General features: G+C 36.6%; 1 protein-coding gene and 1 non-coding gene across 12 annotated transcripts in view; both read left to right on the forward strand.

The window, feature by feature from the left end:
- Window positions 1-1249: 1249 nt before the first annotated feature.
- LOC118548064 (U6 spliceosomal RNA) lies at window positions 1250-1352 on the forward strand. The gene has a single exon (XR_004923428.1). It is a non-coding gene; the product is annotated as a U6 spliceosomal RNA (small nuclear RNA).
- Window positions 1353-2241: 889 nt separating this feature from the next.
- The window catches only part of LOC118548027 (phospholipid scramblase 1), a 28579-nt gene continuing 3171 nt past the window's right edge, over window positions 2242-27649 (forward strand). The window contains exons 1-9 of one of the 11 annotated variants that reach the window (XM_078070665.1): window positions 2242-2314; window positions 2897-3120; window positions 6317-6478; window positions 6570-6595; window positions 9407-9485; window positions 13980-14331; window positions 15738-15780; window positions 18690-18910; window positions 20348-20509. In XM_078070665.1, coding sequence (XP_077926791.1) covers window positions 6583-6595; window positions 9407-9485; window positions 13980-14331; window positions 15738-15780; window positions 18690-18910; window positions 20348-20509 — 870 coding nt within the window. In that variant the 5' untranslated portion in view covers window positions 2242-2314; window positions 2897-3120; window positions 6317-6478; window positions 6570-6582. The other 10 variants (XM_078070662.1, XM_078070677.1, XM_036111799.2 and 7 more) reach the window with 10 other exon arrangements.

Genomic DNA, 27649 nt, shown 5'->3' on the forward strand with positions numbered 1-27649 from the left:
AGAAGACTTCTGTTTAAAACAGAATGGAAATATCTAGGGACTCAAGAACAATATTCATCAAGGCAGAAAGGTTGAAAAATAACATTGGAAATGGAATCTATTGGGTCTCTACAGTTTTACTGCCCCACCTACAGCAGAAGTTCAGCAGTCAGGAAGCTAAACCGTAAACAGAAGCTTCTGCAAGCACTGAAGACTCTGGGCATCTACTCTGACTACCATAAAAGTGTTAAAACCAAAGATAAGTTTCAGGCCCACCAAGAAGGAAAAACTAAGAGAAGACCCCCACTAAAAGCTGGGTTCATTGAATTACTACCTTGTAACATGAAAGAGAAGTAAACCCCACCATGTAGGAGGGAAGAGCACAGAGAAAACTTACCATCTTGACCTTGGTGCCCGATATTAGAAAGATGGATCTATCTATCTGTCAATGTAAAATCTTTAAGTTATCAATAACAGCATGATTTCAGACAAAATGGACTTTGAAGGAAAAGCAAAATAAAGAGAAACCTCATTATTTATAAAGGTTCAATTCACCAGGATAATATAACTACTTTTAGTTTTTGCCTAATTATGTAACCACAAAGTATAAGGAAAAAAGTCAAAACAAGAAGAAATAGACAGGGGCACCTGGGTGGCTCAGTTGGTTAAGCCTCTGCCTTCAGCTCAGGTCACAATTCCGGGGTCCTGGGATCAAGCCCCACACATCAGGCTCCCTGCTTAGCAGGGAGCCTGCTTCTCCCTCTCCCTCTGCCCCTCCCCATCATTTGTGCTCTCTCTCTCTCTTTCTCTGTCTGAAGTAAATAAATAAAATCATTAAAAAAAAGAAGAAATAGACAAATCTATCATTATACTGGGAGATATTCCTCTGAATAATTAGTAGAATAAGCAAAGTACCAGCTAAAGTAACAGCATAATTAAGAAACTGACCTAATACAAAAAACACAATATCATATTCAGCAATTGAAGAGTACACTTATTTTTCAAGTATATATAAAATATGTACAAAAAATGGCTGTGTGCAAAAGGGCCATAATGCAAGTCTCAAAAAATTTCAAATGGTTGAAACCATTCACAGCATGTTCTTGGACCACAATACACTATAAATAACAAGAAGATAACTAGAAAACTCTAACTTCTTCACAATTAGGAATAAGCAGATATCAAGATGGAATCATATTGGATGTCCTGATATACAGTAGGCTTTCTAAAATAAGATACAAAACCCAGAGGTCAAAAGTGAAAAACACAGGTGCTTGCTTTGGCGACATATAAACTAAAATTGGAATGATACAGAGAAGATTAGCATGGCCGCTGCACAAGGATGACAAATTCGTGAAGCGTTCCATATTTTTTAAAAAGTGAAAAATACAGTAAAAGATGATTAAAACGAAAGTTGTGAAAGCAACTGTAAATAAGATATAATCCAGAGACCCACTAGGCAAAAAAATCCCTTGTTTAACAAATGAGGGATTCAATCCCCAAAACGTAAAGAGCACAACAAATCAGAAAGTGGAAAAATATCCCAATCCAACAGAAAACTCTGTATTAAATATCAGCCATATCATAGAACAAAATGGTAAAATGTTCAGAAATCCTATGAAAGATTACTCAATGTCACTAACAATTAGAATTAACAAAAACAATAATAAGGTCATACTTACCAATCAGAATAGCAAACATTTAGAATTGATATTCAAGAAGTGGAGAAATGTGGTAAAACAAGCGTTTTCATACTTTATTGGCAGAAGAACAGAATGATGGGTTTTCTATAGTGTATACACAAGGATATGTGCAAGGATGATGACTACAGCATAATTTCTAATTATAAAAAAGGAAATAAACTACACGCAGATGATTAGATCAATGAGACCATTCTGTATTAGAGGCAAGGAGATTTCTAAGATGCATCCTAAAGGAGAAAAAAAATGCACCAGAGAACAGTCTGCATGAAACAATCCTCTTTATGGAAAGAAACACTATGTACAGTGTATATCACTCTAAACTTTTCGCATATTTTAACTTCTTTAATCCTCAGAAAAATTTTATGAGATAGATACTACTAACATACCCTCATTTGACAGATTAAAAAAGAGGCACAGAGATTGTAATTTGCACAAAGTCGCAGAGACGAGAAGGGATTCAAACCTAAGTGCCTGGTTTCCTCCTTCCTTTTTACTTCTTTTCTCAATTTCATTTTCTATTCTCCTCCCTTCTCACACCCTCTTCCTTCCTCCCACGTATTTCTTCTCTTACTAAATCTTCAAGTGTCTGTCGCCTGAATCATGGGAAGAAAAGGGGAGCGAAGGTGCAGAAGGTACGTTTTGCTTTTCTCCATATTCAGCTTTATTGTTTGGAAGATCCTGTGTTACTTTCGTAAATAAGATATTTTAAAGAAAAAAAAAATCAATGAATCCTTCAGTTCAGTTTAACAAATATTTGTTTATTGAGCCTGTTTGCCAGTCGGGGCGGCGGTGAATGTGAGAAAAATTAAACATTCTAAACACATCTAGTCAGTTTGACTCTTAAAAGTTGTTAGCAGCGTTTGGGGGGAATGAGGGATAGGGAGAGGAGGAGACAGAGGGAAAGACAGAGAATGAGAGAGTGAGAGAGAATAATAGAGACAGAAACAGGGCGGCAAAGACTAAGAGAGCTAAAGAGAAAAAGCACCATGAAGAAAAACAAGCTAGATCCCTCCTCATTTGTACTCTGAACCGCCACTGCTCTCAAGCTTTGAAAGCAACAGAAATCTAAGGGACGTAGATTAAGGACAGAGAAACGGAAGTTCCCGAGAATTTAGTGCCTACAACCCCACCCCGACGGCGGCCACTCCCGTGTTAATGACTTTCAAGTTCTAGCTGGCGTCGACCTCCCAGTTCACCGTTGCCCTTCGCCACAGAACTATCTTTGAAGTCTCTGCTGGGAGCAGGAAAGGGGGGCAAGGGCAGCACCTCCGCCGTAGCCTGGCGCCCGCAGCGATCACGCCCTCCAGCAGGGACGCAGGCGCTAGGCGACCACAAGTAGGAACCGGGAAACGAAACCCAGAGAGTTTCGCGGCGCCGAGGTCGTTCGGAGGTTCCCGTACCTCGCCTCGAGGCAGCCTCCGCACAGCCGCAGCCACAGGTGGGTGTGCACCCCGCGCGGGAGCCGCGTGGCTTCCCAGGCAGGGTGCGCGGCGCTGGGGGCGACTAGCGGGGGGCGCGGCGCGAGGGCTGGCGGGCTGTGCTTGCGCTGGGTGGGTGAGTAGAGGGTGGCGGTCGGAGTCCCGGCAGCCCCAGGGAGCGACCCCGGAAGCAGAGCGGCGACTCGGCGGGGCCCCCTCTGGCCCGGCAGGTGTTTCCTGCCCGAAACCTCCTTGCAGGCTCAGTGCCCCCTTAGTACTGTACACCTCTCCGGCCGCGCTGAAGAACCCGGCAAGAACCTGATCCGTGGGTATCTGCCAGCTTACTGGGGAGGGGGGATTAGAAGGGATGATTAATAGACCCTTTTAGCTGTCATTTAACAGTAAGTATTAATTAGGTGTATGGGTGGACCCCAAAACTGTGCTAGCCACTCTGGAACACCAGATGAATTGGAAAGATAGAGGTGGTTTATAGCTTAGAGGCTAAGTCCATTAGCTCAGGAGTCCACCTGCCTGATTTGAATCCTGCCTCTACTACTTAATTTCTGTGGACTCAGAACGAGTTTCTTCATCTGTCTTCCTTGCCTCATCTTTGAAATTGTGTAAAGATCAAAAAGGAGTTACAAGTTAGAGTATGGTATATATTAGTGTAAAGCTATTGGAGCTGTGTCTAGCACTGCCCCAAGTACTCAGTAAGGTTAGCTTTTAATATTTTTAATAGTAAAATCCCTGCTTCTCCAAGATTATTATCTGCTTCCTGTGTGGTTTTATTTATACAGCTATTCCTGGAAGTCCTAGAATGTCTACTTCCCAGTTCCAAGAACAGGCAGGCATTGTTTCTCCTAGTTTAGCAGTTTGAGAAACATTAGTACAAGTGTCACTTAGTGGGAATTGTCAAGCGATTCATGATTTCCTTTTTCATCGTTGAACTTTCTTAACACCAGAAGTTTCTCTTAATACCATGCCCGCAAGTATGACAACTGCAAGGCTTTGAACACTGAATAGACGCAGGGAATGAAGAATGCATGAAAAGGGAAATGAGTGGATTTCTGCAGTTGGATAGAAAAGTGACATGTAAAATAAGTGGTTGGATCAGAGACTAAGCAACCTTCACATTTGTAAGGGAGCTGTTCCTTGTGACCGAAAGGAGTGAAATAATACTGTACAGATCTTGTTCAGTCAACAAGCACCCATTAAGTGCCTTGTCCTGGACAAGACAGGCCATATTCTGGCCCTTAAGATCATAGAATGCAGGTAGAGAGACATTAAATGAGTAAGAACTGTCCCTGTACACTTCTCTATCCTCATGTCTGATGATCTCTCCTTCTTTTTTTTCTGTAATCCACAAACCTCTCATTTCCTTAAGGGAGTCAAGCTCCCTCTAGCCACAGGCCTTCTTCCTGTTCCCTCTGTCTATAATTCCTCACTTCCCCAACCCCCACCCATGGCCTGGCTGATTTTAGACTTCCTTTGGCTCTCAGATTCAGTGGAAGTTAGGGACATAGAATTCTGTCATTGTCTTTAGAGCAGTAACATTTTGCTAAAATAATTCAGAACATATATCCACATCTTGGGACTCAGAAAAATGTTAACTGGTTTGTTCTTAAACAATTAAGAAGTAAATGTGGATAAATAATTCAAATCTAGTTTGTGCCTAGTTTATAGGCATAGTAGTCTTAGGATCTTCCAAAATTAGGGATGCTTCCCTTGGGTTCCAGATTGTACATTAATATTTTTTAAAGCAATAAGATAGAAATTTCAGGACCCCAAGAAATGGGTCTAGGATTTTACTGTAATATGAGTTGTGGAGCCATGACTGATGTCACTTGCAATATTTCTCTTCCCTGATGGAAGAGGTTTATAATTTTCAAATAGCCCAGAGCAACAATGGGCCTTATGGTGTCTGATAGAATAATTTTACCAGAGATACACATAAATGAATATAGTATATGATGCACTAATCTCCTCAGAAGCTCTCGTTTAACAGAATTAGGAAGAAGTGTGTGGTAATCAGATTATAATTTGAAGTTATGTATTTGTCTTGAGGTAATTAAGATTCCAGTGGTACAATATATTTGACTTCCTTAGAGACTTTTTTTCTTTTAGTACAGGATAAATATGATGTTCTCTTTCTTGGAAGTTTTTCTAGGATTTGTTTCTTAGTAAGAGTAGTGGGGGCATTATTTAAAAGTTACTGTATTAATTAATTAATTAATTAATTCACCCAGGACTCAGCCTAGTCATTTCCAAAACTGAGAGACATTACCTCTTGTTAATAGACCCTTAAGTTTGAGAAAATCAAAAGATCTTTAAAACAGCAAACAAGAGTGGACAGGGTGACATGGTGAGTATCATCCTTATTCCACAAGTGCTTTATTTTACTTGGCACACATACAGGTACAACTGTCACTTAACATTTTATACCTGAACTTATACCATTTTTCATGCTTGAGATACTGTGTAATTGCAAAAATTCTAAAACCTACAGCACAACGAGGACCCAGATTTTGTTTTGTAGTAGTTTTGCCATCAGGGATTTATTCTCACAACTCTGTAATTTAAGACTCAAAATAATGTAACCAAATAGGAAAGAAAAGAACAAATACGGACAAATAAGCTCTGCTTTAGTCTATTTAGTTTCCTTTCCTTGGATCTCTGTACAAGAGGTTTTGCCTTATGTGTTAATTGTAATTAGCAGGCAGAAAGGGGGTTGGGATTTTAAGTGGAGAGATCAGGGGAAAAGGGTTCAACGAACTGGAAGGTAGAAGCACTGAATGCAATGTTTTTATTATTGTTGTTGTTGTTGTTATTGTTATTATTTTCTGTAGAAATAGCCAAACACGAAGTTTTGGTCCAATTGTCATGATGCTGCAGCTATGACAACCCCCGGGAGTGGGTTCTCTGGCTAAAAGTGTATCTTGAAACATAGAACAAAGGGTCAGGCCTTTTCAGATTTACTGTTCAAGTTGGGCAGAACATATCCACAGAACTTGGAATCCACAGCTATTTGCAGTAGTGTGATCCGATAGCTAACCCGTCTGTCCTGGTGAACCATGTCTAGAGCCCAGACCTAAGGCTGGATGCTGGATCACGCACTCCTTTTGTATAGATTGGAAGGTTCCAGTTTTGGAGTTTAATTTGGTTGCAATGTAGAGTCTTAAGATCACAGTGTTTTCTTTTTGGCTTTCTGCCTCATAGGACCCTCTCTCCACAAAGGTTTGTAGAAAATGTCCACCATCCTTGGGTGACCCACAACTTCTTAAGTTGTACTCAGAACCACATCAACGGGGAATGGGATCAAGACCAAAGGGTTTAAATGACCATTCTGGTAGATGAGATGAATAGAAGAATATCCTATGTGTATGTATAGTTTCAGAATATCTTATTTCAATAGTCATATTTGGCCTGTAAATTTGTAGACAATGTAGTAATATCAGGTCTTCTTTTTCAGAGCTCTTTAAATCATGGAAAAACAAAGTAAGTAATTTAATCGTTTTATAATGTTAAATCTGTTGTTAATATGTTCTTTGTCATAGTGTTTTATTCAGTTTCTGAAAAGATATAATTTCCTTTGTTTTGTTTATGCTTCAGAACCCAGAGTCTAGTTCATTGTTTTGACTGTAGAGACAATCTACACATATATTCACTAAGTTTTCCTCTAAAAATAATAATAATAAAAAAAAACTTAGATAAGCCTAAGGAATTTTAGTCTTACTGGGAAATATGTTATATAATTTATACTATATTCCATCTAGATCAGTTTTTCCCTTTTAATGTGCACTTTATATACATAAACATTATTTAACTCAAATTAACAGATAATAAATTAATATGTCAGTCCGTTGTAATAAAATCTTCAGATATGTCCTTGCTATATATTTCATAACATTCACATGTGAACAGGTTTAAATAAATACCAATCGTATGTTATGGCTTTTTACTATCAAGAAAATTCTAGGGGTGCCTGGGTGGCTCAGTCAGTTAAGCGGCCAACTCTGGATTTCAGCTCAGGTCATGATCTCAGAATCATGGGATCAAGCCCCTCATTGGGCTCCATGCTTAGCATGGAGTCTGCTTTCCCTCTCCCTCTGCTCTTACCCTTTCTCTCTCTCTCTCTTTCTATCTCTCTTGTTCTATCTCTAAAATAAATAAATAAATAATAAATAAATAAATAAATAAATAAATAAATAATTCTATCTTGAAAAAAAAAAGGAAAATTCTAAATAAGATGGGTATTGACCAAACATATAATAAAAGACTTTGTCTTTTTTTAAAATCTAAAGTTCTGAAGAGAAAAACAATATATATGGGGGAAAGTGTGAAAAACAAAATCCTGTTTTGTGAGAAGATTTATATTCTGTTTATTTTTGTTTAGATACCAAAGAGACATTTATCTCTCACCACAATGTCAGCCTTGCTAGATACATTAGATACTCTGTAGGACTAGAAACCTCAGCTTTCCTTCATGAAGTTTCATGATCTTCTCTTAATGTTTGCTATATTAATTTAATTTTACTTACAAAACTTTTTAAATGTACATTGTTACACTATTACACTGCTAAATCTGCTGCAGCATTAGGATGCTTCAGATCACTTTAGAAACATTCTTTTGGCCAAGGTCATAGTCACCTTTTAACTGTTCATCTTCGTATATATAATTGTGTGTGTGTGTAAATGTGCATAAATAGGAATAAAATGTATATAAGTATGTAAATATATATAGAAGTAAAAATTAAATTTCTTTATAACATGACATTCCTATGATATCTGTAAATTATTTTAAGTTCCATTTCACAAATGCAGAAATCCATTCATCATTCATATGCTCTTTGGTCTATTTAACCACTTCCCCATTTGCTTGTTTTCCCTTTATATGAATTTCTGCTGAAATTCCTAAAACTGGGATCAACACTCTGGAGCCAAAACCGCAGAGATTATGAGCTTCTAATTTCTTGAATCTATCAGCTCCTAGATATGTATATGTATTTACTATTGTTCAAATAATGGTACCTATTAAGAGGTGCCAAAATGTGACATATCATTCAAGAGTAGATCTGTTAGTCAGACTTGCAGTGTGTTTTCTTGAGATCTGGTAAGTGTGATCCCACTCAGGTTGGGAGTGGGAGCTGTGGGCAGGGCCTTGAGAGCTAGAGAGCTAAGAGGTAGGCCACCCACTTGAAGCCAACAAACAAGGGAATGGTTGGGATGGAATGACCTGTGGTAATTCAGAGATCTGTAATAAATCAGGGTATGTTGCACCATCTGGGAAAAGCCCAGATGGAAGTAGAGGATTCTTTGTTACCTGAATTTGCACAGTCTTCATGGACTCCATTCTGCTGAATGTATTATGAAACCAATTGAATGGAGGAGGAGGGTGGCTCACAATCCAGCTTTCCTACTGAAACCACATGAGTTGAGTGGTCTTTGAAGGCCTATGGTAAAGAAGTACATAGAAAATATATCAGATTGAAAGTCTGACTTACTTTTTCTTCTGTATTAATGCCATGCCCTCATCATTCAGTAAGAAACTATTTTGAATTTATAGTTAGCAAGCCGTAATGAAACACGGTTTAAGTGGAGTGTCCACTAGACCCTAAGTTGCATGAAGACAGAGGCAGTAGAGCGTCAGAGCTCAACTCAGAGGCAAGATAGGAGGTGTTCAGCAAATATTTATTGTCTGACTGGGATGGCTACTAAATAAGTGACTAGGAAACATATAAGTTAGTTTTTTGTAATTCAGTCAGTTATGATTTTTATAGGTCAAAATCAGTCAAATATTAGGAATTTCCTATGGTTCAACCTTATTGGGATAGTTGCAGAGTAAGCATAAAAAGGATATTTAAATACTGAAATGTATGCATTATTTTACATATTTTTAAAATAATTCTTACAGTAGTAATTATGGATATCTTTGAAATCATCCATAATCTTTCCATTACGATCCCTACATCTTTCTTCACTGTATGTGGTTTTAAAACACTGTTTTCCTAATACCAACAGAATCAAAATATGGAAGTGAACATTCATCAGGCATATTTGAAAACTAGAAATTCAGCTTCAGCCACTCAGCTATCTCATTTTATCCAAAAAGGAATTTGTTTGAAACAGGATTCTACTGCAAATTAAGTTTGATAGCAAGCATTGCTTTTGTTGAGTGAAGAATTCACCTTACCAATTTTAGTACAGCACAAGATCATATAAATGAAAATTATTTAAGGACAATGTATTTTTCTTTCTGACATATATTTTATTAAAGTAGATATATGTTTACCTCTCCCTGAATTGCAGATGGACAAATGAATGCTCCTCATCCAGGAACAAATTTACTGCCTAGACATCTCCCTGAATATCCTTCAGCAGCATTCCAAGCTAAAACATTTGTTTAAAGAATAAAAACTCCCAATTTTTCAATTATTGATATTCCCCAAAGGGTGTATGTGTCTGCCTGTCTGTGTGTGTATATTTTAGTAGTGTCTTTGACTCAAAGTGCAATAATGAAATTGGCAGCCTAGTTCTTGGTTTTTTTGCTTGACTATGTATTCTCATAAATAACATAAATGTAATTTTTACTTATACAGGATAATAAAGATGTAGAGTCAATAAAAACAGTAGTGAGTTTACATTTAGCAAATAAAGTTTGACATAAATTAAACCCCAAAATACACATTTTAAGTAAAAGATTTAATTGATTCTTCATCTCTGAAAATTGTCATCATGTAATCACATTTAGGAGATTTATCCCTGAGTATTTTTGAGCCAGATATTAGCTGAGGGTAATTGTGTACAGTGAGGGTCACAGAAAAGAGGTGACTGCTTAAAACTGGAAGCTGTAAGTAATAAAAATGCAGCTGCCTGGGAATAATTCTCATTTTCATTTTGTATTTGCTTTTGTATACATCCTGAATCATGCCTTACATCTAAGAAAAGCAGTTGAATCATATCACTCCATACTAGGGAATACATGTTTCCCTTTGAACCAATGAATAGAAGACTTAAGAGATTTTCATTTAGACAAATGCAGTTATCAAAATTACTAGAACTTTACTAAATGGCAAAGTTCATGGTGCACCCAGATTTACAATTAGTCTGGCAACTACCATCTTGAGAGACCATCCTGGGGATTTAGGATCAAAAGGAATCAGGTTTGGACAGAAGGGTATATCTGGTTTGTTTTCTCTGAGCAAATATATCTGCTTGGGAACCAAATGGCCTGTTTAATTGTCTAGCCAAAAACTTCCCAGTAGGGCCTGGATCTCAGCCAGATGTTTGCAGTTATAAGAATGTGAGCTAGAAAATCTCTAAGGTTATAGTTCTCAAGAGTGCCTGCACTTAAGTAGTACTTGGAAGCTCTTAAAAACACTATACCAGGGCACTAGCCCAGGAAAATTAAAGCAGAAGCTCAGGTAGTGGGACCCAAGGGTTAGTAATTTTTTTAATTTCCCAGGTAATTCTAATGTGCTGCCAGGGCTGAGGATTGCTGCTCTGAATTCTTATATGATGACTGTTTGAAGAATTATTAGGAAGCTGTAATATTCATCCAAGGCACTTGGAGAATGATTTAATCCACCCCACAGATAATTAAAAATGGGTGATACATAATTAAATTTAGTTATAATCAGACTTGAGAGTTTGTGAGAAAAATAGCTTAATTTCATTTCTCAAGTCCAAGGCCACATATAGTTCAGGTCTTTTTTTTTTTTTTTTTTTTTTTTTAGTTCAGGTCTTAAATATGACAATGATGCTAACAGTAGTGATAGTTTAAAATTGAGAGCTCACTGTGCATAATGTAGATTAACTCATTTAATTCTCAATCTTATGAGGTAAATACTATTAATTGTCCCCATTATGCAGGTGGGAAAAAGGCATAGAGAGGATGTATCAGGCTTCAAGTTCTGGCTTCTATACTTAATAGTTGTGTGGTGGTTCAAACAACTTGCTCTATACCTCTAAGCCTCAGTTCTTTTTTTTTTTTTTAAGATTTTATTTATTTATTTGAGAGAGTGAGAGAGAGAGAGCATGAGCAGCGGCAGAGGGAGAGGGGGAGGGAGGAGCAGACTCCCCGCTGAGCAGGGAGCCCAATGTTGGGCTCTATCCCCGGACCCTGGGATCACTACCCGAGCTGAAGGCAGATACCCAACCGACTGAGCCATCCAGGTGCCCTAAAGCCTCAGTTCTTATCCATAAAATGGGGCTAATATTTTCCAATTCAGTTTTGTTTGGAGATTGAATGAGAGTATATGTAAAACACCTAGTACAATGATTTACAAATAATAAGTGACAAATATTTGTTGACTATTATACTAATAATATATTAAATCAATTGGACTTTATACAAATGAAAATATTATCCAAATTTCAGGTAATTCTGTATGCTTAATTCATTGATTTGTGAAATAATCAACTACCCTCTCCAAGAGTCTTGAGAAGATTGGAAATATGCTAATAATGTAACCTATGAACTCACATATCCCCATTTGGTTTGCCTGTGATCTGATCTTTGCACTGTAGCCAGTGATCTTTAAAAATGCTTATCTGTTCATATTACAGACAATATTCAATGCGTACATCATTGGTTTTTTGTTGCTTTTATGATAAAGGCCAAAATGCTTAATTTGGTTCACCAGACCTGAGGGCTCCCCTGCATTCTCTTTAACTGTCTCTTAAGCCTGACTCTCTGCTATTCAAGTCGACGTGCCTTTTTACAGATGAGTAGAAACCCTGTATGTGTTGCTGTCCCAGGGCTTCTCTGTGAAACCTTTTTCCCTATGCCCCTAGTTTACTCAACTCCTTTGTATCCTTTAGATCTCAGCTGAAAGGTGGTCCTCAGGGAAGCTGTCCCAACTCCTTCCTTTTCTCTCTCCCCATCCCAACACTTTCTTTTGGCATATATAGTCATAAAAATCTGGTCCCTTCTTTCAAAGAGCTTGTCTTCGACTCTCGTTAATCAACTGATCATACTGGTGTTGTGGATCCCTAGAGTAAAGAATAAATATAAAGTTATCTTCCCCATTAGGCAGTGAGGGAAGGGATTGCATCTGCATTTCTCATTTTAAATCCCAGTGCTCAGCACTCCTAAAAACTTTGTAAGATATAAATCGGATTATGGAACTCACTTGTCTACTTAAAATCCTCAAAGGCCTGTCAATCACACTTGGAATAAAATCTAAACTCCTTATGAATGGGCTCCCTAGATGAACTGCTCCTATTTCTTCACTGATAGCAGTTTCTACTCTTCCTCTCCTTTATGATGTTTCTTTCTCAAACATGCCAAATTCATTCCTAAAGTCAAAGATTTTTGCATTTGGTTTTCCTTCCTCTTGAACATTTCTCACCAGATCTTCACACAAAGCTTTTCCTTCCTCATATTCTAGATCTCAACAGAGGTTTTTTTTTTTTTCTATCTAAAGTAACTAGTTGATACCTTTCCCTCTCCACCATGCATTTTCTCTATGAGTTCAATCTGAAATCTTTTAAAAAGAATTTATTTACTTTTTCCCAAAAGTTGCCCTATAAGCATCCTGAGGACAGATTACCTTGTTGATAGCTGTGTCCTCTGATTCTAGACCAGAGCCAGTGACATTGTACAACATTGGTAAATACTTATTTATTCTAAGAAGGAATGAATTATAAAAACTATATTTAAAAGGTATTAGTATGAGATTTAGTCTCTCTTCTAAATCTTTTTATAATGATGTATGTATTTTGCCATCAATGATTTTTTTAAAAATATTTATAAATTATATAATCTAAGAATAAATTTTACATAGCCTTTCCTGTTAAAATATTATGGAACACATTCCTTTGAAATTATATTCCATTCCTGTGGGATTGCTACTCTGTGCACTATTCATGTAAGCTTATGAAGCTTCATTGTAATCACAGATTCACGTGGAATACAGAATATACATCTATTAAATTTTTTCCTCTCCTGTGCTTATTAAATACCTAAGACAAGTTTGCCTATTGTAACTTTTTCCCTTCCTTGGTTCTCAAATTGTATTTTTCAGAGTGCTGAGAGCAGTAAATTATGAAATTTAAATTTGTAACCTAACTATCATAATGGGTTTTTTTTTTTTTTTTCTTGTAGGAGGTCTTAGGACAGGAATGTGCCATGGGTTAAAAGTTCAGGCCAGTTGTTAACCCAGATAAGCACGTGGACAATACTGGAAGTAACAACATGCTTTTACCCAGGGTTTCTCAACAGCAGCACTATAATATTTTGGGATGTATAATTCTTTTTTTTCAGGGAACTGTTTGGCATTTCAGGAAATATTTAGCAGCATTACTGGGCCTCTATCTATCAGATGCCAGTATCACCCTCTGTTCCAGCTGAAACAACCAAAAATGTCTCCAGACCTTGCTAAATATTTCTTGAGGGGGTAAAACCACCCGTAGTTCTTTACATAAGGGAGGTACTGTTCCCTACAATTCCAGAATTATCATATTTTTATAGAGTGCTTTGGTTTTAGAAATGCTGACTCAAAGCCTTTATTTTGGGCCTTTGACACAATGACATCTCTCTTTTCTATTAAAGTATTCCAGACTCTTTATGTAGGTGACTCTAGATCATTGTTGATTTTCTGTCACTTTCTTAGGTTTCAAGAGTATTTTCAACTGAGTTTTGAACAATGGATAAGGCTTGGGCCAACTCTATTCACAGTCCCAAGCCCTGTAGGAGTGGATATGAAACCACAGATATTTCATTGAAAATTTGCTGAAAGATAAAAACACAACGTTTAAGCTTCATAGAAACAGGATTTCTGAGCTGAAATTTCAGTTTGCAGAGTTTTAGGAGTAATCCTAAAAGAATTCATGTTTCATTTTCTGTGTAGTTACAAATTATTTCATCTGTTTGTATTTCAGGACCTCCAGAACATACTGGCTACCCTGGCCCCCAGGTTGGCTATCCTGGCCCTCAGGCTGGCTACCCTGGCCCTCAGGCTGGCTATCCTGGCCCCCAGGCTGGCTATCCTGGCCCTCAGGCTGGCTATCCTGGCCCCCAGGCTGGCTATCCTGGCCCTCAGGCTGGCTATCCTGGCCCCCAGGCTGGCTACTCAATTCCGCCAGCTGGTTATTCAGGTGCTGGCCCAGTAGGCTTTCCTGTCCAACACCAGCCAGTGTATAATCCGCCAGGTGGACCTGCAGGGGTACCATGCATGCCAGCACCACCACCTCCATTAGACTGTCCACCTGGATTGGAATATTTAAGTCAGGTAATTTCAAATAAATGAAACACTCATAAAAAATAAAACTGTCCTTATAGTTCACTTAATGAAATCAACAAATGACTAATTCACAAAAGTCTGAAATGATAAAACAACATTTAATGCTGACAAATTACTATACTTCTAGGTGAAGTTTACTTTTAAAGCAAAATACAAATATCTTAGGAAATTGTATTTTCTATGATTTTTGAATATAATCTGTGGTAATGGCCAATAACAAATCTTTATTAAGCACTATTTTCCAGACTTTGTTCCTAAGTATAACACATGTATTAACTTATTTAATCCTTTTAGAAGCTCTATGATATATAGGTGCTAATATTATCATCATTTTACAGAAGAGGAAACTGAGGTCCAGAGAAGTTGTATAATTGACTCAGAGCCAAAACACTAAGGAAGTGGGAATGGCTTCTTACTTCTAGAACCTTGGTTCTGGATCTCACTGTCTTTAATCCCAACACCAAATAACTTCCTGGAAGGTGAAAAGAAACATTAAACTAAATTTGGTGTTGAGTGTCAATAAGTGGTACCAAAAACAAAGAGTTAATATTTTGTGTATAACATGATACGCTTTTTATTATAATTAATAGAACTGCATTTTATGATGCTTTGTTCTTTGGAAGAACCAATTTTATTAACGCCACCAGTAAGAAAAAAAAAAAAAATCCTGGATTTTAGCGTACTGCATGATATCATATCCTCTCAATGTGAGTGTTAGTATTGCCCAGTGTTGGAAATCTGGTAGGTAGAGTAGGAATATGAAATTCTATTTGTCTGATCAATAAACAAATAAATATATTCCTGTGGTAACCAACCAGTTTTCAGTAAATGAATTGGCTCTCTTGTACTCTGTGTACTAATTTAATTTCCCACAATGCACTTGGGCAGCATGATTGTAAGAACTTTTCATAGTTCATATATTCTCCGACAATTTTCTTTTTAAAATCAAGGCCTTACAGAATGTATAGGGGAAGTTATTACCTGCTCCTAAAGATGATATCAAGCACACTTCAAATTTTTTTTTTTAGATTTGGAAAGAATCTCTTCAAATGGATAAAGAGTATTAATATTTCTTAAGTCTTTTCAAGACGGAACTTTAAAAAAAAAAAAAATTTAGAGGGATTCCAGTGTAAATCAATTTTATTTGACCTGAATTTGCCCACATTAATAGTGAACACATTCAATAGATTGTTTTTCAGTTAAAGATATAGTAACTTTAATTTTAAGGTATAAAAGTTTAGAAGTAAGATATGCTAATATTAAATATTGATAAATATTGATAATTGATTATATGTATTCCTTAAAATATAAAAGCACTAATATTAATTTGGTTGGTGTAGAAAGCATGGAAATATACTTATAGCTTAATTTTTTTTTTTTTTTTACTGTAATAGATAGATCAGATACTGATTCATCAGCAAATTGAGCTTCTGGAAGGTATGTATTCATTGTATTGATCATATTTCTAGAAAGAGAAGATGTTTTTACAGATAAAGGTATATCAGCAACCACAAATGTAACACTTTCACTGATTATTTATAAATGTCTCTCTTCATGATAATGAAATGATGGTAATTATCAGTAGCTCATTTCTGGAAATTAGGAGTCAACTGGTAAAATACTATTATTCTGAGCATCTGTTCTCATGCTACAGACCCTAACTTACAAGGAAACCAATCAAAACTTACTTTTTCTCCCACTTCTCTCTAGAAATCATTTCAGCTGTTTTCTCCCCAGCCTATGATGATCTTGATATTGACACAGAACCAAATGCACTAGTTCAGTTACCTTAGTACATTGCTAAAGCAAGTAAACTTCTTCAATTTGGATGGGTATGTTTTGGAAAATTGTATTCTTGCCCACAATTTTTTTTAAAGATTTTATTTATTTGAGAGAGAAGGAGAGACAGTGAAAGAGTACAAGCTGGGAGGAGAGGGAGAAGCAGGCTCCCCGCTGATCAGGGAGCCCGATGCAGGGCTCGATCCCAGGACTCTGGGATCATGACCTGAGCCAAAAGCAGACACCCAACCGAGTGAGCCACCCAGGCACCCCTCTTGCCCACAGACTTTATTAGGAGTTCATATGAACCCTGTAAGACCTCTGTTCTGTGGGCTGTGGATTATCACCTTGGGTACAGGGCTAATGCAGTGTTGGAGGATGCTGACCAACGGACCTGGAGGCCTGGCTTCTTAGAACAGCACTCCTGCTCATGTGAATGGCCAATAAATATTTCCTTGGATACATCACTCCTGAGATGCAAGGTAAACTTAGGAAGCCACTAGATATTTCAGGATTCTTGCCAGGGAAAAGAGAACCTGGATAGATTCATGAACTGTGGTGTCTTTCTTCTAGATATAAAGAGTTTAATGAACATTCATCTAGTTTTTAGAATATATCTGTTACGTCCTTCTTCACCTCTCTGCAAAGTCCCTTTCCACTGGTAGAAATTGTAACATGAATTATAAGAGTAGAGCAATAGATGTGGTTAGAATGTATAGTTGTTGCCTATTTTATTTAAATTGCTTATCCTGTTCACTGTTAGATATTTATAATGTTCTTGTTTTTGTTAGTTTGTTTATACTAACTTTTCTCTGGAAAGGTGTTCTTTGTTGTTTGATAATTTGTACTTTGAATTTTTTAATATTTTAAGAAATTTATTTTTGACATTATAAAATAAAACCAAACCAAAACAGACACTGTAATTATACAGCATTCCATCTATAGTTTTTAAATGTATAACTTTTATATATATTTGTGAAATATGTATGTATTAATCATGAAAGGTAAATTCCAAATTTAGTAGTTCTTAATTCTGCAGTTTTCTAAAAGCGGTATTTTTAATTTTCTTGTTTTCTTTTCATCTCAATGAAAGTGTGTATTGTAAGATTATGATAGTATAAAGAGATGAAGATTACTCCATTTATTTTCAGCATCTGAGTGTACGACAGGCACTTACACACTTACCAAGTCAAAACTTTATAGACAATAATGATAACCATAGAGATCTTTTGTTTTATTCTCATTTTTTGAGTAACTAGAAGGTAACTTAGATTAACATAATAATAATAAAAAAATAAAAATAAAAAGCAATGTTGGTAATAATAATAATAAAAAGAAGAAGGTAACTTAGAGATTGTGTAAACCCATTGATCTCATTTTACAGATAAACTATCCGAAGAATTTTGAGATTAAATTACTTAATGAAACACTTAGATAATAGATTTCATGTTATGAATCAGTTTAATTTTTTTCTCACAAAACATGTGACTGTCAGATGTTGAGGTCAAGCGTGGTTCTTTTAAAGAAAGAGTCCAAAGCCTATCTGAGCCAGAGCAAAGGCACTTAAGGGAGGTCATGATGATAGAATTTATGAAGCACATCTCTATCTGACTAAAAGCATCCACACAGACATTAGAGAGTGTTTTTTGTCCCATATATATCTTTTAATCATTATTTTGGTGGCTCTGACATCCCATGACCCACGTTAATGAGGACTATGGACTAGTGGGACCATTATTGTTCCTTTCTGGCTCTAAGCAAGGAGAGATTTGCAATGTGTGATTCAGTATGGGAAGCCCATTGGTAAGATATCACACGGGCATCAGCATCCCTGTGAAGAGATTAGCCCCCTCCAGAGTACAGAGCTTACTTAGGATGCCAGTGGTCTACATAGCCCATGAGTTGCAGCCTTGGTTGCCAAGCACCTCTTCCGTTGTCTAATACCCATCTCCCACTTCTGAGTAACTACTGCTGAGCTAAACAAGGGTATTCTGGGTCTAATGTGATGTTCTAATTCACCTTCCATTTTCACCCTCTCCCTTTCTACACGTGTGCATTAAGAGTAAGCCCTATCATTACCTTCCCTCACACAGTGCAAAAACATAAGCCATGAATATGGTATATAAAAAAAAATTTATTCAATAGAATATTTCATAAGAGTGTGAACATAGCAACCATCCCCTCCATAATTGAATATATGAAAACTATTCCAAGCAAGTGGATATTTTCTGCATACACCTAGCACAACTAAGACCGTTGCACCATCCCTCAGCAGCAGTCTGACTTTCTGACATTTCTTTGGAATTAGGAAGATATGAGTTGTTTTCTGTTCCATGTGTCACATAGGGACTCTTCATTTCTCTATGCCTTAACACCCTCTCCTTCTTCTTTCCCTTTCCCTTTTATCCTCCATCTAGATCATCTCTAAACACCTTTCCTTTTCTTTCTCCCTGTGTTACTTGAAGTATCATCTGAAAGTGGCATAACTACATATTATAGTATCTTAGGACAGATTCAGTATTTTTTTAGCATAATGGTCATAATGATTTCCTCTTTTATGTTTGTAGTCTTAACAGGTTTTGAAACTAATAACAGATATGAAATTAAGAACAGCTTTGGACAGAGGATTTACTTTGCAGTAGAGGATACGGATTTCTGTACCCGAAATTGCTGTGGGGCTTCTAGGCCTTTTACCATGAGGATTCTTGATAATATGGGCCAAGAAGTTATAACTCTGGAGAGACCACTAAAGTGTGACAGCTGTTGTTTCCCTTGCTGCCTTCAGGAGGTCAGTGAACAATTACCAGGGTCATTTGTAAAGTAGGTCAGCAAGGATTTTTACCCTTTCATTGAATTATGTAATCAAATGAGATTTAAAGGAAAATTGGTCCATAAGCTCTTAGTTTATACTTGAGAGTAAATTGTCCAAGAAGAAAGGCAGTGGAAAACAATGAACAGTTAGCCCCATGGCCATGAGTACTGTGTCTCATGAAGTTGAGATCAGAGATCTCAGGGACGAGGCTTCTTGATCTTCATGGAGAGCTAAGAAGGTAGGGCAAGTCCCTAACCTACAAGGAACATGAAAAGCCTGGCCAAAGCCAGAGCAGTGACACCATAGAGAATATCCTAGAATATCCTACATGTGTTCATCCCACAGTTTGGGCCAACCTCGCAGAGGGGCCCTCTCTGAAAAATTTCAGTGCCTGTTTTTTTATATATCCATAGAAATTATGAATGTATTTGAGCCCCCTATAAGAGGTATACACTAGTTGTGAGTACCTTTAGCTCCATAAAGACCAGGTGTCTATTTCATTTACTTGGCAGCCCACTAATAGGGAATGCGGATCTCAGGGGAGATGCTGGGGCACAGAGAGTTTATAGGGAAGTTGATTTTTGCCTGTGTCTCCATTGGCCTGAGACCAGCCCTGCCAGGGCCACTCAGTCATTCCACAGAGAGAGCTGTGCTAGCCTGACAGACACAGTTACAAGCACACGAATATTTGAAATCTAATACTGTACATATTTTAAAAGGTTAACTGAAGTTATTCATGCTGAATTATTTATTTTCCATATCATTTAGGTTAGATATAGTAATATTTATCCAGGAATATCTGAGGAAAAACTGGGAGTTTGATGTAATATACTCTACAATATAAAGTGTACATTAACATATATTACACTATTGTAAAAAACGGAGCTAGGAAGTCATTTACTGATGAGCACACTGAGGTACTTTCAAGGTCACCTAGCTAAGTGGCAGAGCCAAGATTCCAAGCTTCATTTTCTTTCCATTTTGGCACCATTGCTACTCATATTTAGTAACTGCACCATGACCAGAGCTGTGTTCCTACATCTAAACCACTGTTTTTAAAAAAAGTTAAGAAAAGAGTTCCTTAACAATTTAGACATTTTTCATAAATATGGAGATTAAAAAATGTACAAAGGCCAGTGGAGCAAAGCTTTAGTGGAGACGATGCATGCAGCCTGCCCAGGTTTGTACCTCATCTTTTCTTCTTTGTAGTTGGGAATCTGATACAAGTTAATTCACTTCTTTGTTCCTCAGTTACTTTCTCTATAAATAGGGATAATAGTACCAACCTTTTAGAGATGTGTTATGAATAAAGGTGCTTAAAACAGTGTCTGACACTTCAAAAGTATTCAATAAATGAGTTATTACTAGACATTATAATTATTATGATTTATATATATTCTCTTGCTTTTATAGATAGCAATCTATGCTCCTCCTGGTGTACCTATAGGTTATGTTATTCAGATCTGGAATCCATGCCTGCCAAGGTTTACAATTCAAAATGAGAGGAGAGAGGATGTACTAAAAATTATTGCTCCATGTCTTCTATGCAGCTGTTGTGCAGATGTTGATATTGAGGTAAGAGATGTGATGATGTTTACAGGTCTTGCTTTCCTCATAAGGGGTAATATAATTTGGGAGGATGTTACAAATAAAATAAATTTGTGTGTCCTGATATTTCAAGAGGAAGACAGTGTGCTTATATATTTAACTTTGGTCAGAGAGGTGATTAATGCTCTGATGAAGCATCAGTGTTGATTATACTAAATGGAAAAAAAGAGAAGCAGAGACTTGTAGTCAAATAAATAGATATAAGCAAAACATCCAACATTTGAACATGGTGGTGTCTATATGGATGCTCTGTATATTAACCATTTTAAATAAAATGTGAACCTCGTCATCTAAGTCTGATTGCCAAGGCATATGAATCCTTCCCTAGGCTGAAATACAGGCTGCCAGTGCTCTGGATTCTCTTCAGAAGTTCTGACATCTTCGAGTTCCTACAAAAAGCTCACTTATGCAAAGAGAGTTTTAAGAAAGAGAGTAAGATATACTTCCCAATTATGCCTCTTTTTATCCTTGTGTTAAATTTGGTCACTGTAAACCACAATTTATCTGTGTATTTACTACATGGAAGAATTTCATTACAGCAGTTTTTCCATAGATGGCCTAGCCTCATAGCTCAAATTATTTAGTTGCAAATGTATAAAAATAGGGAGATTTTATAACTTAATCTTGATCTCATGATTCTCTTGGAAAATCACAAAATATGTTAAGCTGGACCAACATTTCCACAAAAAGGGGCAAAAATCTAAAACTGAGCAGGGCTGCCCCCTTATGATAAGATGTGTGAAATCTGACACTGTCCCCTGACTTCCTACAGTTTTCCACTGTCCAGCTCCATTCTTGGTATTATCTGCCTGGCTTCTCTAATCATATGATTTCCAATTCCTCTGTTAGACCCTGCTTATATAAAAATGAATCCTTCCCCTCAGTGACTTCAGAGTCGAATGAGAGAGACAGGCAATTCTAAGAAAACACGTGATAGAGACTTTATAAAGACTCTTACAAAGTCATATACATAGTGTAAGGGGGGAATTGAGGGGATGTATACTATGCATGTGTAAAGACTTCATAGTTTGGGGTTTTTTTGTTGTTGTTGTTTGTTTTTTTTATTTGACAGAGAGCACAAGTAGGCAGAGAGGCAGGCAGAGGGAGAGGGAGAAGCAGGCTCTCTGCTGAGCAGGGAGCCCAATGCAGGGCTCAATCCCAGGACTCCGGGATCATGACCTGAGCCGAAGGCAGCCACTTAACCGACTGAGCCACCCAGGTGCCCCAAGACTTTATAGTTCTTGTATAATAAAAGTTCTCTATGTAGGAGTTATCATTCCTATGAAAGAGCCAGAGGACTGAGAGGTAATTGTTCTTTCAGCGAATATTAATAGAATTTTTGCTGACGTATACTTTATTCGTAGAAAATAAGTGAAAATACTCGTGGAACAAGTGAAATTGGATTGTGAAGCTTTTATACTTAATGCTAAGGAATTTAGAAATCTCCCAGCAACCCTTCTCAGTGGATGCCTTAAAGCATCCATTATATGTAATGAATTAACTACTCTTCTGTGCATCTAGAATGGTGCTAACTGGGTAACATCTTTGAGGGAGCTGAGAAAGTGGTCCCTTGAATCATTTTCTGTAGGCTAGGTAATGAAAAGTTTGGAAGCAGGAATTATCAGTACGAGGAACCACTATGGAACATGGACTCCGTCATAGTGTCCATGGTATGGAAACAGAGTAGAAAAGAGACAATGGCCTGAACAAAACAGGAGCAGGAACCATCCTAAAGGGAGAAATAATTCAGAGACATTTCATAAGTATACCAAGTGGGACTGATTCACGGCTTTGATGTCAGCTGAGCATGAGAGAAAATTTGGAGATGATTCTGATTCATATTGTTCTAATATCTGATGTTTAAGAAGCTCAATGAGGGGCGCCTGGGTGGCTCAGTTGGTTAAGCATCCAACTCTTGATTTCTGCTCAGGTCATGATCTCAGGGTCATGAGACTGAGCCCTGCAATGGACTCCATACTGGGCATGGAGCCTGCTTAAGATTCTCTCTCCCCCTCTCCCCGCCCCCTCCCCTGCCCCTGCTCTCTCAATCCCTCTCTCTCTCTCAAAAAAAAAAAAAAAAAAAAAAGAAGAAGAAGCTGAATGGATAATGATGCCGTTAGCCAGGTTAACAAACTTGGAGAAGAAACAGTTGATTTGTGAGAACCTCATAATTTGTATTTGAGTTATGTTGGATTTTTGGTATGTAGAGAAAAAGTTTGGGATGTGTTCAGCATATAGATGGTAGTTGAAGCCATGAGATTGTCCTAAGGGTGAGTAGAAGAAAGACAACTAGACTTTTTATCCCAGGGAGGCAATAAGGGAATCTGTCTCCTTCCAGGACTTTTGGTAGGGGAAAAAAAAAACAACAACTATGAAACTGCTAATACATTATAGTCCCCTCTATGAGTCTGAAGTCTGAATTCATACCACTGTTATGAATGAGGAACGTCATAACATAGAAATTGATCCTGAGTGGTGATGACAGATGACAGAATTAAATGCAAAAGCACACTAGAAAGAGATCACCAAAGATTGATTACCAAAACACTCTCTGTTCCTATAGAAAAAGCTGATATTCACAAGAACAGATCAAAAATTACATAATGTTCTAAGAATTAATTCACCACCAACAAACTGCATATAATACAAGAGTCTGCAATCAATCATATAAGAAATATCTAAATAAACATTAAAGAGGCTAAAGAAGAAACAAAAAAAGGTCATAAGGGGAAAATGAGACTATTTGAAAAAGGACAGGATCTGAAAACAAACCAAATAGAAATTCCAGAAATAAGGAACACTCATTGATGAAATCTCATTGGAAGGGTTGAGCTGAAAATTAGATACAGGTGAAGAGAGAATTAATGAACTGGATGATCTATATGAGGAAAATAAATAGGAGGGTGGGAAAAGATAAATTTGAAGGGACCAAAAAAATTTAAAGGATTGTGAAAGCTAGAAGAAACTACTCTTGCATGTGCCAAAGAGAAGTCACAGAAAAAGAGAATACAGAGAATGTGCCAAGATAATATTCAAAGAGATAAATGGATAAAATCATGCAGACTTAATACCATGGTTTCTCAGATTCAAGAAGTACAAGGAGTTTTGAGTTAGAAGAAGAAATGACACCCAGATACAACTTGAACTGCAAACTTCAAACTAAAAAGGGAAATTGAAAATCAGCAAGTGGGAGGGGGGAAGGTTATCTCTAATATGTAATTCCCTGACCATTAGGGATTATGAACATTTTACTCTAACTTGACTGGCTACTTGTGTTTGCTCTCTTTGAATTGTCTATTCATATCCATTGCCTGTATTTTTATTGGGTTGTTTACTTTTTTCTTGTCAATTTATAAATGTAATTTATATGTTGAAGACATTGACCCTGCATCTGTCCTCTGATCTACAAATAGTTTCCACAAATCTACCCTTTCTTTGTGGAACTTATATATATGTATTTATTTATATTTTTATATTTATATACAAATATGTGTCATATATAGTCGCATATATCTATTTTAATATCTTCTCATTCTCCTGTCTTGATTATGAAGTTATCCCCAACTTTATATTTTATTTACTCCTTTTTTAATCTTTTTATATTTAAATCTTTAACTTACCAGGAATTTTATTTGTAGAAGATAGGATCAAACATTGTTTTCCTTCAGATGGCTAGACAGCTGTGTCATCACAATTTATTAAGTATTCATTCCTTGCTGAATTGAAATACTGTACATTAAATTCCCATAAATAATGGAATCTATTTCTAGATTCTCCTCTGTTTCATTGATCTAATTATCTGTTCTTACAACAGTGCCTTATGATTCAATTATGGCAACTTAATGATGTATTCTATATCTAGTCGTAGCCAAACAGCCACTTATATTCTTCTTTATCATATTTTTTGCTACTATCAGATTTTTCCTTTCCTGTGAATATTAAGGCAATTTTTCAAAAGTTAGAATCCTATTAGTATTGTATTAAATCTGTATACTATTTTTAAAAAATTAGCATTTTTATGATGCTAAACCTGTCTCATCCCAGAAGTGTTATGTCTTTTTATTCATTCATATCTAATTTTATATTCTTCATAAGATCAGATGGGTTTCTTTATATAGAACCTCTATCTTTTTTGTTAAAATTTTCCTAAGTAATTTATAGGCATTATCACTATTAAGAAGGAATATAGATGTATTAGGTACTTATTCTTAATATTGAAAAAGGCTATTTTTTTACCTTTTATCCAGTCGTCTGACTGGATTCTAGTATTTAACTTAAGAAACATTTTTGCTTATTTATACTTGTTTTTTCTAGTTAAAAATTACAGAGCAAAGTGAAATCATTTTAACTTCTCATGTTTATTTACCAATTAGCTCATTTTCTTTTCTAGTCTACTTCAGCGGCAAAACTGAATAGTAATGCCAATTGTGAGAATACCTGCCAAGTTGATGACTTCAATTGAAATGTTTCACAATTTAAAAAGACATTGACTATTATTTTTCATATTGTTTTTCTAGTCCTATTTTACCTAGAGTAGGAATTAGCAAAAAAAAAAAAAAAAAAAAAACATTAAAAGATGAGATAGAAAACATTTTAGCCTTTATGGGTCATATGGTCATTGTGTGCAACTATTCAAGTCTGTCATTGTAGCATGAAAATAGTTACAGACAATATATAAATACTGCATATAACTGTGTCCTAATATGACTTTTTTACAAAAAAGGTGGGTAAGCTAGATTTGGCCCACTGATCATTGTTTGCTGACCCCTGACCTAGATTTTTATTAAGAATTGATACCTAAGTATCTAAAAGCAGGGTATCAGAGTGGTCATGTTTATAGATTCTGGAACAGAGTGCCTGGGTTTGAAATCCTCCCCACGACTCCTTATATGTGAACTTAGACAAATTATTTAACCTCTACTTGCCTCAGTTTTTCCATATGAAAACTGTGTTTAATAATAGTACATATTTTGTAAAGATACTGTGAGGGGAAAAATCACCTGATACTTATAAAGCATTTATATGTTATACATATGCTAAATGTTATATAAATGCTTAATTAGCTAATAAATGAAATACTTTTTCAGCATCTGATATACCAATGTTTTGAATTATATGGTATCCTAGCATTATACAATTTATTACACTATATTCTTTTGATACTTACCTAGGTTTTATGTACTAATGTTCTATTTGAATTTTTTGCATTTATATTTATATTATAAGATGAGCCTATAGATTTGTTTTTAGAATACCACTATCATCAGTACAAATGTATAGGTATATAATATTAGTTTATTATTTCTAGAAGTTGCAATCATTTTATTGTATAAATTTTCCATTTTTAAATACCTAGAATTTAGCTAAAAATTATCTAATCCTATTTACTTTCCAGTTATAAATCATTATTCACATTTCTGAGCCTTTTCATAAAAAATTACATGTTCTACTTACATAAATTTTGGTAAATTTTTAAATTTCTTACTATAGGAATAAAAAGGAGAAAAGTCAATATTGGTTAAATCTAGTGGTAGGATTATGGTGGCTTATAAATTATCTTTTGTATATTTCATTTAAAAAATACTTCAGAAATTAAAAATGACTAAATTTAAAAATAAATAAAAGATTTTATTACTAGCTTCAAATGCTGATGACAGCTATTAATGTATAAAATACAGGGGCGCCTGGGTGGTGCAGTTGGTTAAGTATCTGACTCTTGGTTTCAGCTCAGGTCATGATCTCAGGGTCCTGGGATCCAGCCCCGTGTTAGGCTCCGTGCTCAGTGTGGAGTCTGCTTGAGATTCTCTCTCCCTCTCCTTCTGCCCCTCCCACTTACGCTCTCTCTTTCAAATAAATAAATAAATCTTTAAAAGCAAACAAACAAAAAACACAGGTATGCAAGAGGAATTTGTATTAGTCTGTTTAGCCACAATAATGTTGCATAACAAATAACCCCTAAAGCTCAGTGGCTTAAAACTACAGGTATTTATTCTCATGCTAATGGATATGCAGGTCAATTGTGTCTCAGGGAATATACCCAGGCTCAAGCTAGATGGCTCTGATTTGGGCTGTAAGTTGGCCTCAGGTCTACTCCAGGTTATTCATTCTGGAACTGTAGCAAATGCAGCTACCTGGATCATGTATTTCTAGTGGCTGATCACTGGAGAGCAAGAGCCAGGCCAAACTACTTAACCATGTTTGAGGCCTCTGCTCATGTCACATCTACTAACATTCCATTAGTCAAGCAAGTCATATGGCCAACCCTAAATATCAGTGTACAGGGACATATACTGGGCCTTCAGTTGGTGGGGGAGGGTAGTGCATGAATATTTGCTGAACAGTAATCTATGCTATCACAGTCAAGTTAGAAGTTTATTTCAGATTTGTAAAGAACCCATCCACCCATGCCAAAATAAAATGAGTCAGCTGTTTTTAATTTCCCTGCATTTTTTTAAAGATTTTATTTATTTGTCAGAGAGAGAGAGCACAAGCCGGGGGAGCAACAGAGGGAGAGGGAGAAGCAGGCTCCCGCTGAGAATGGAGCCCGATGTGGGACTCAATCCCAGGACCCTGAGATCATGACCTGAGCCAAAGGCAGACACTTAACTGACTGAGCCACCCAGGTACCCCTAGTTTCCCCACATTTATTTTGCTGTTCTCAACCTGAGCTAGGGCTTCTGTGGGTGTTGCTAGCACTTGTGGTACCTTGTGCACATTTGAAAAGGACACTTCTCTTCCTGGTTTGACGTAACTCTGCATGCACATACCATGATAAGTGTGGGCTACATTCATCCCCCCACATACCTACTTAGTGAGGTGCATTTGTCCAGCCACAAAATGTTCAACTCTTTAAGATGGCCCTGGGCTTTCCTCAGGCAGAATTGTAAAATTAGAAAATTTTACTTTGGAGCTCTTTTTATCATCTGTCCTTTTTGTTGTTCACTGTCCATCCACCCCACTGTTCAGTCTTACCCCAACTCTTGACCTGTGGCATCCCATCAAGTTACTTATTGGTTATTTTCCTTTACTCAAAACTGCCAGTCTTCTTTTCCAGGCTCTTTGCATTTCATATTTTCCTACTGATGGTGGTAATGAACCCTCCCATCA

Source organism: Halichoerus grypus, chromosome 1 (genome assembly GCF_964656455.1).
Source record: "Halichoerus grypus chromosome 1, mHalGry1.hap1.1, whole genome shotgun sequence".
NCBI classification, from domain to species: Eukaryota; Metazoa; Chordata; class Mammalia; order Carnivora; family Phocidae; genus Halichoerus; species Halichoerus grypus.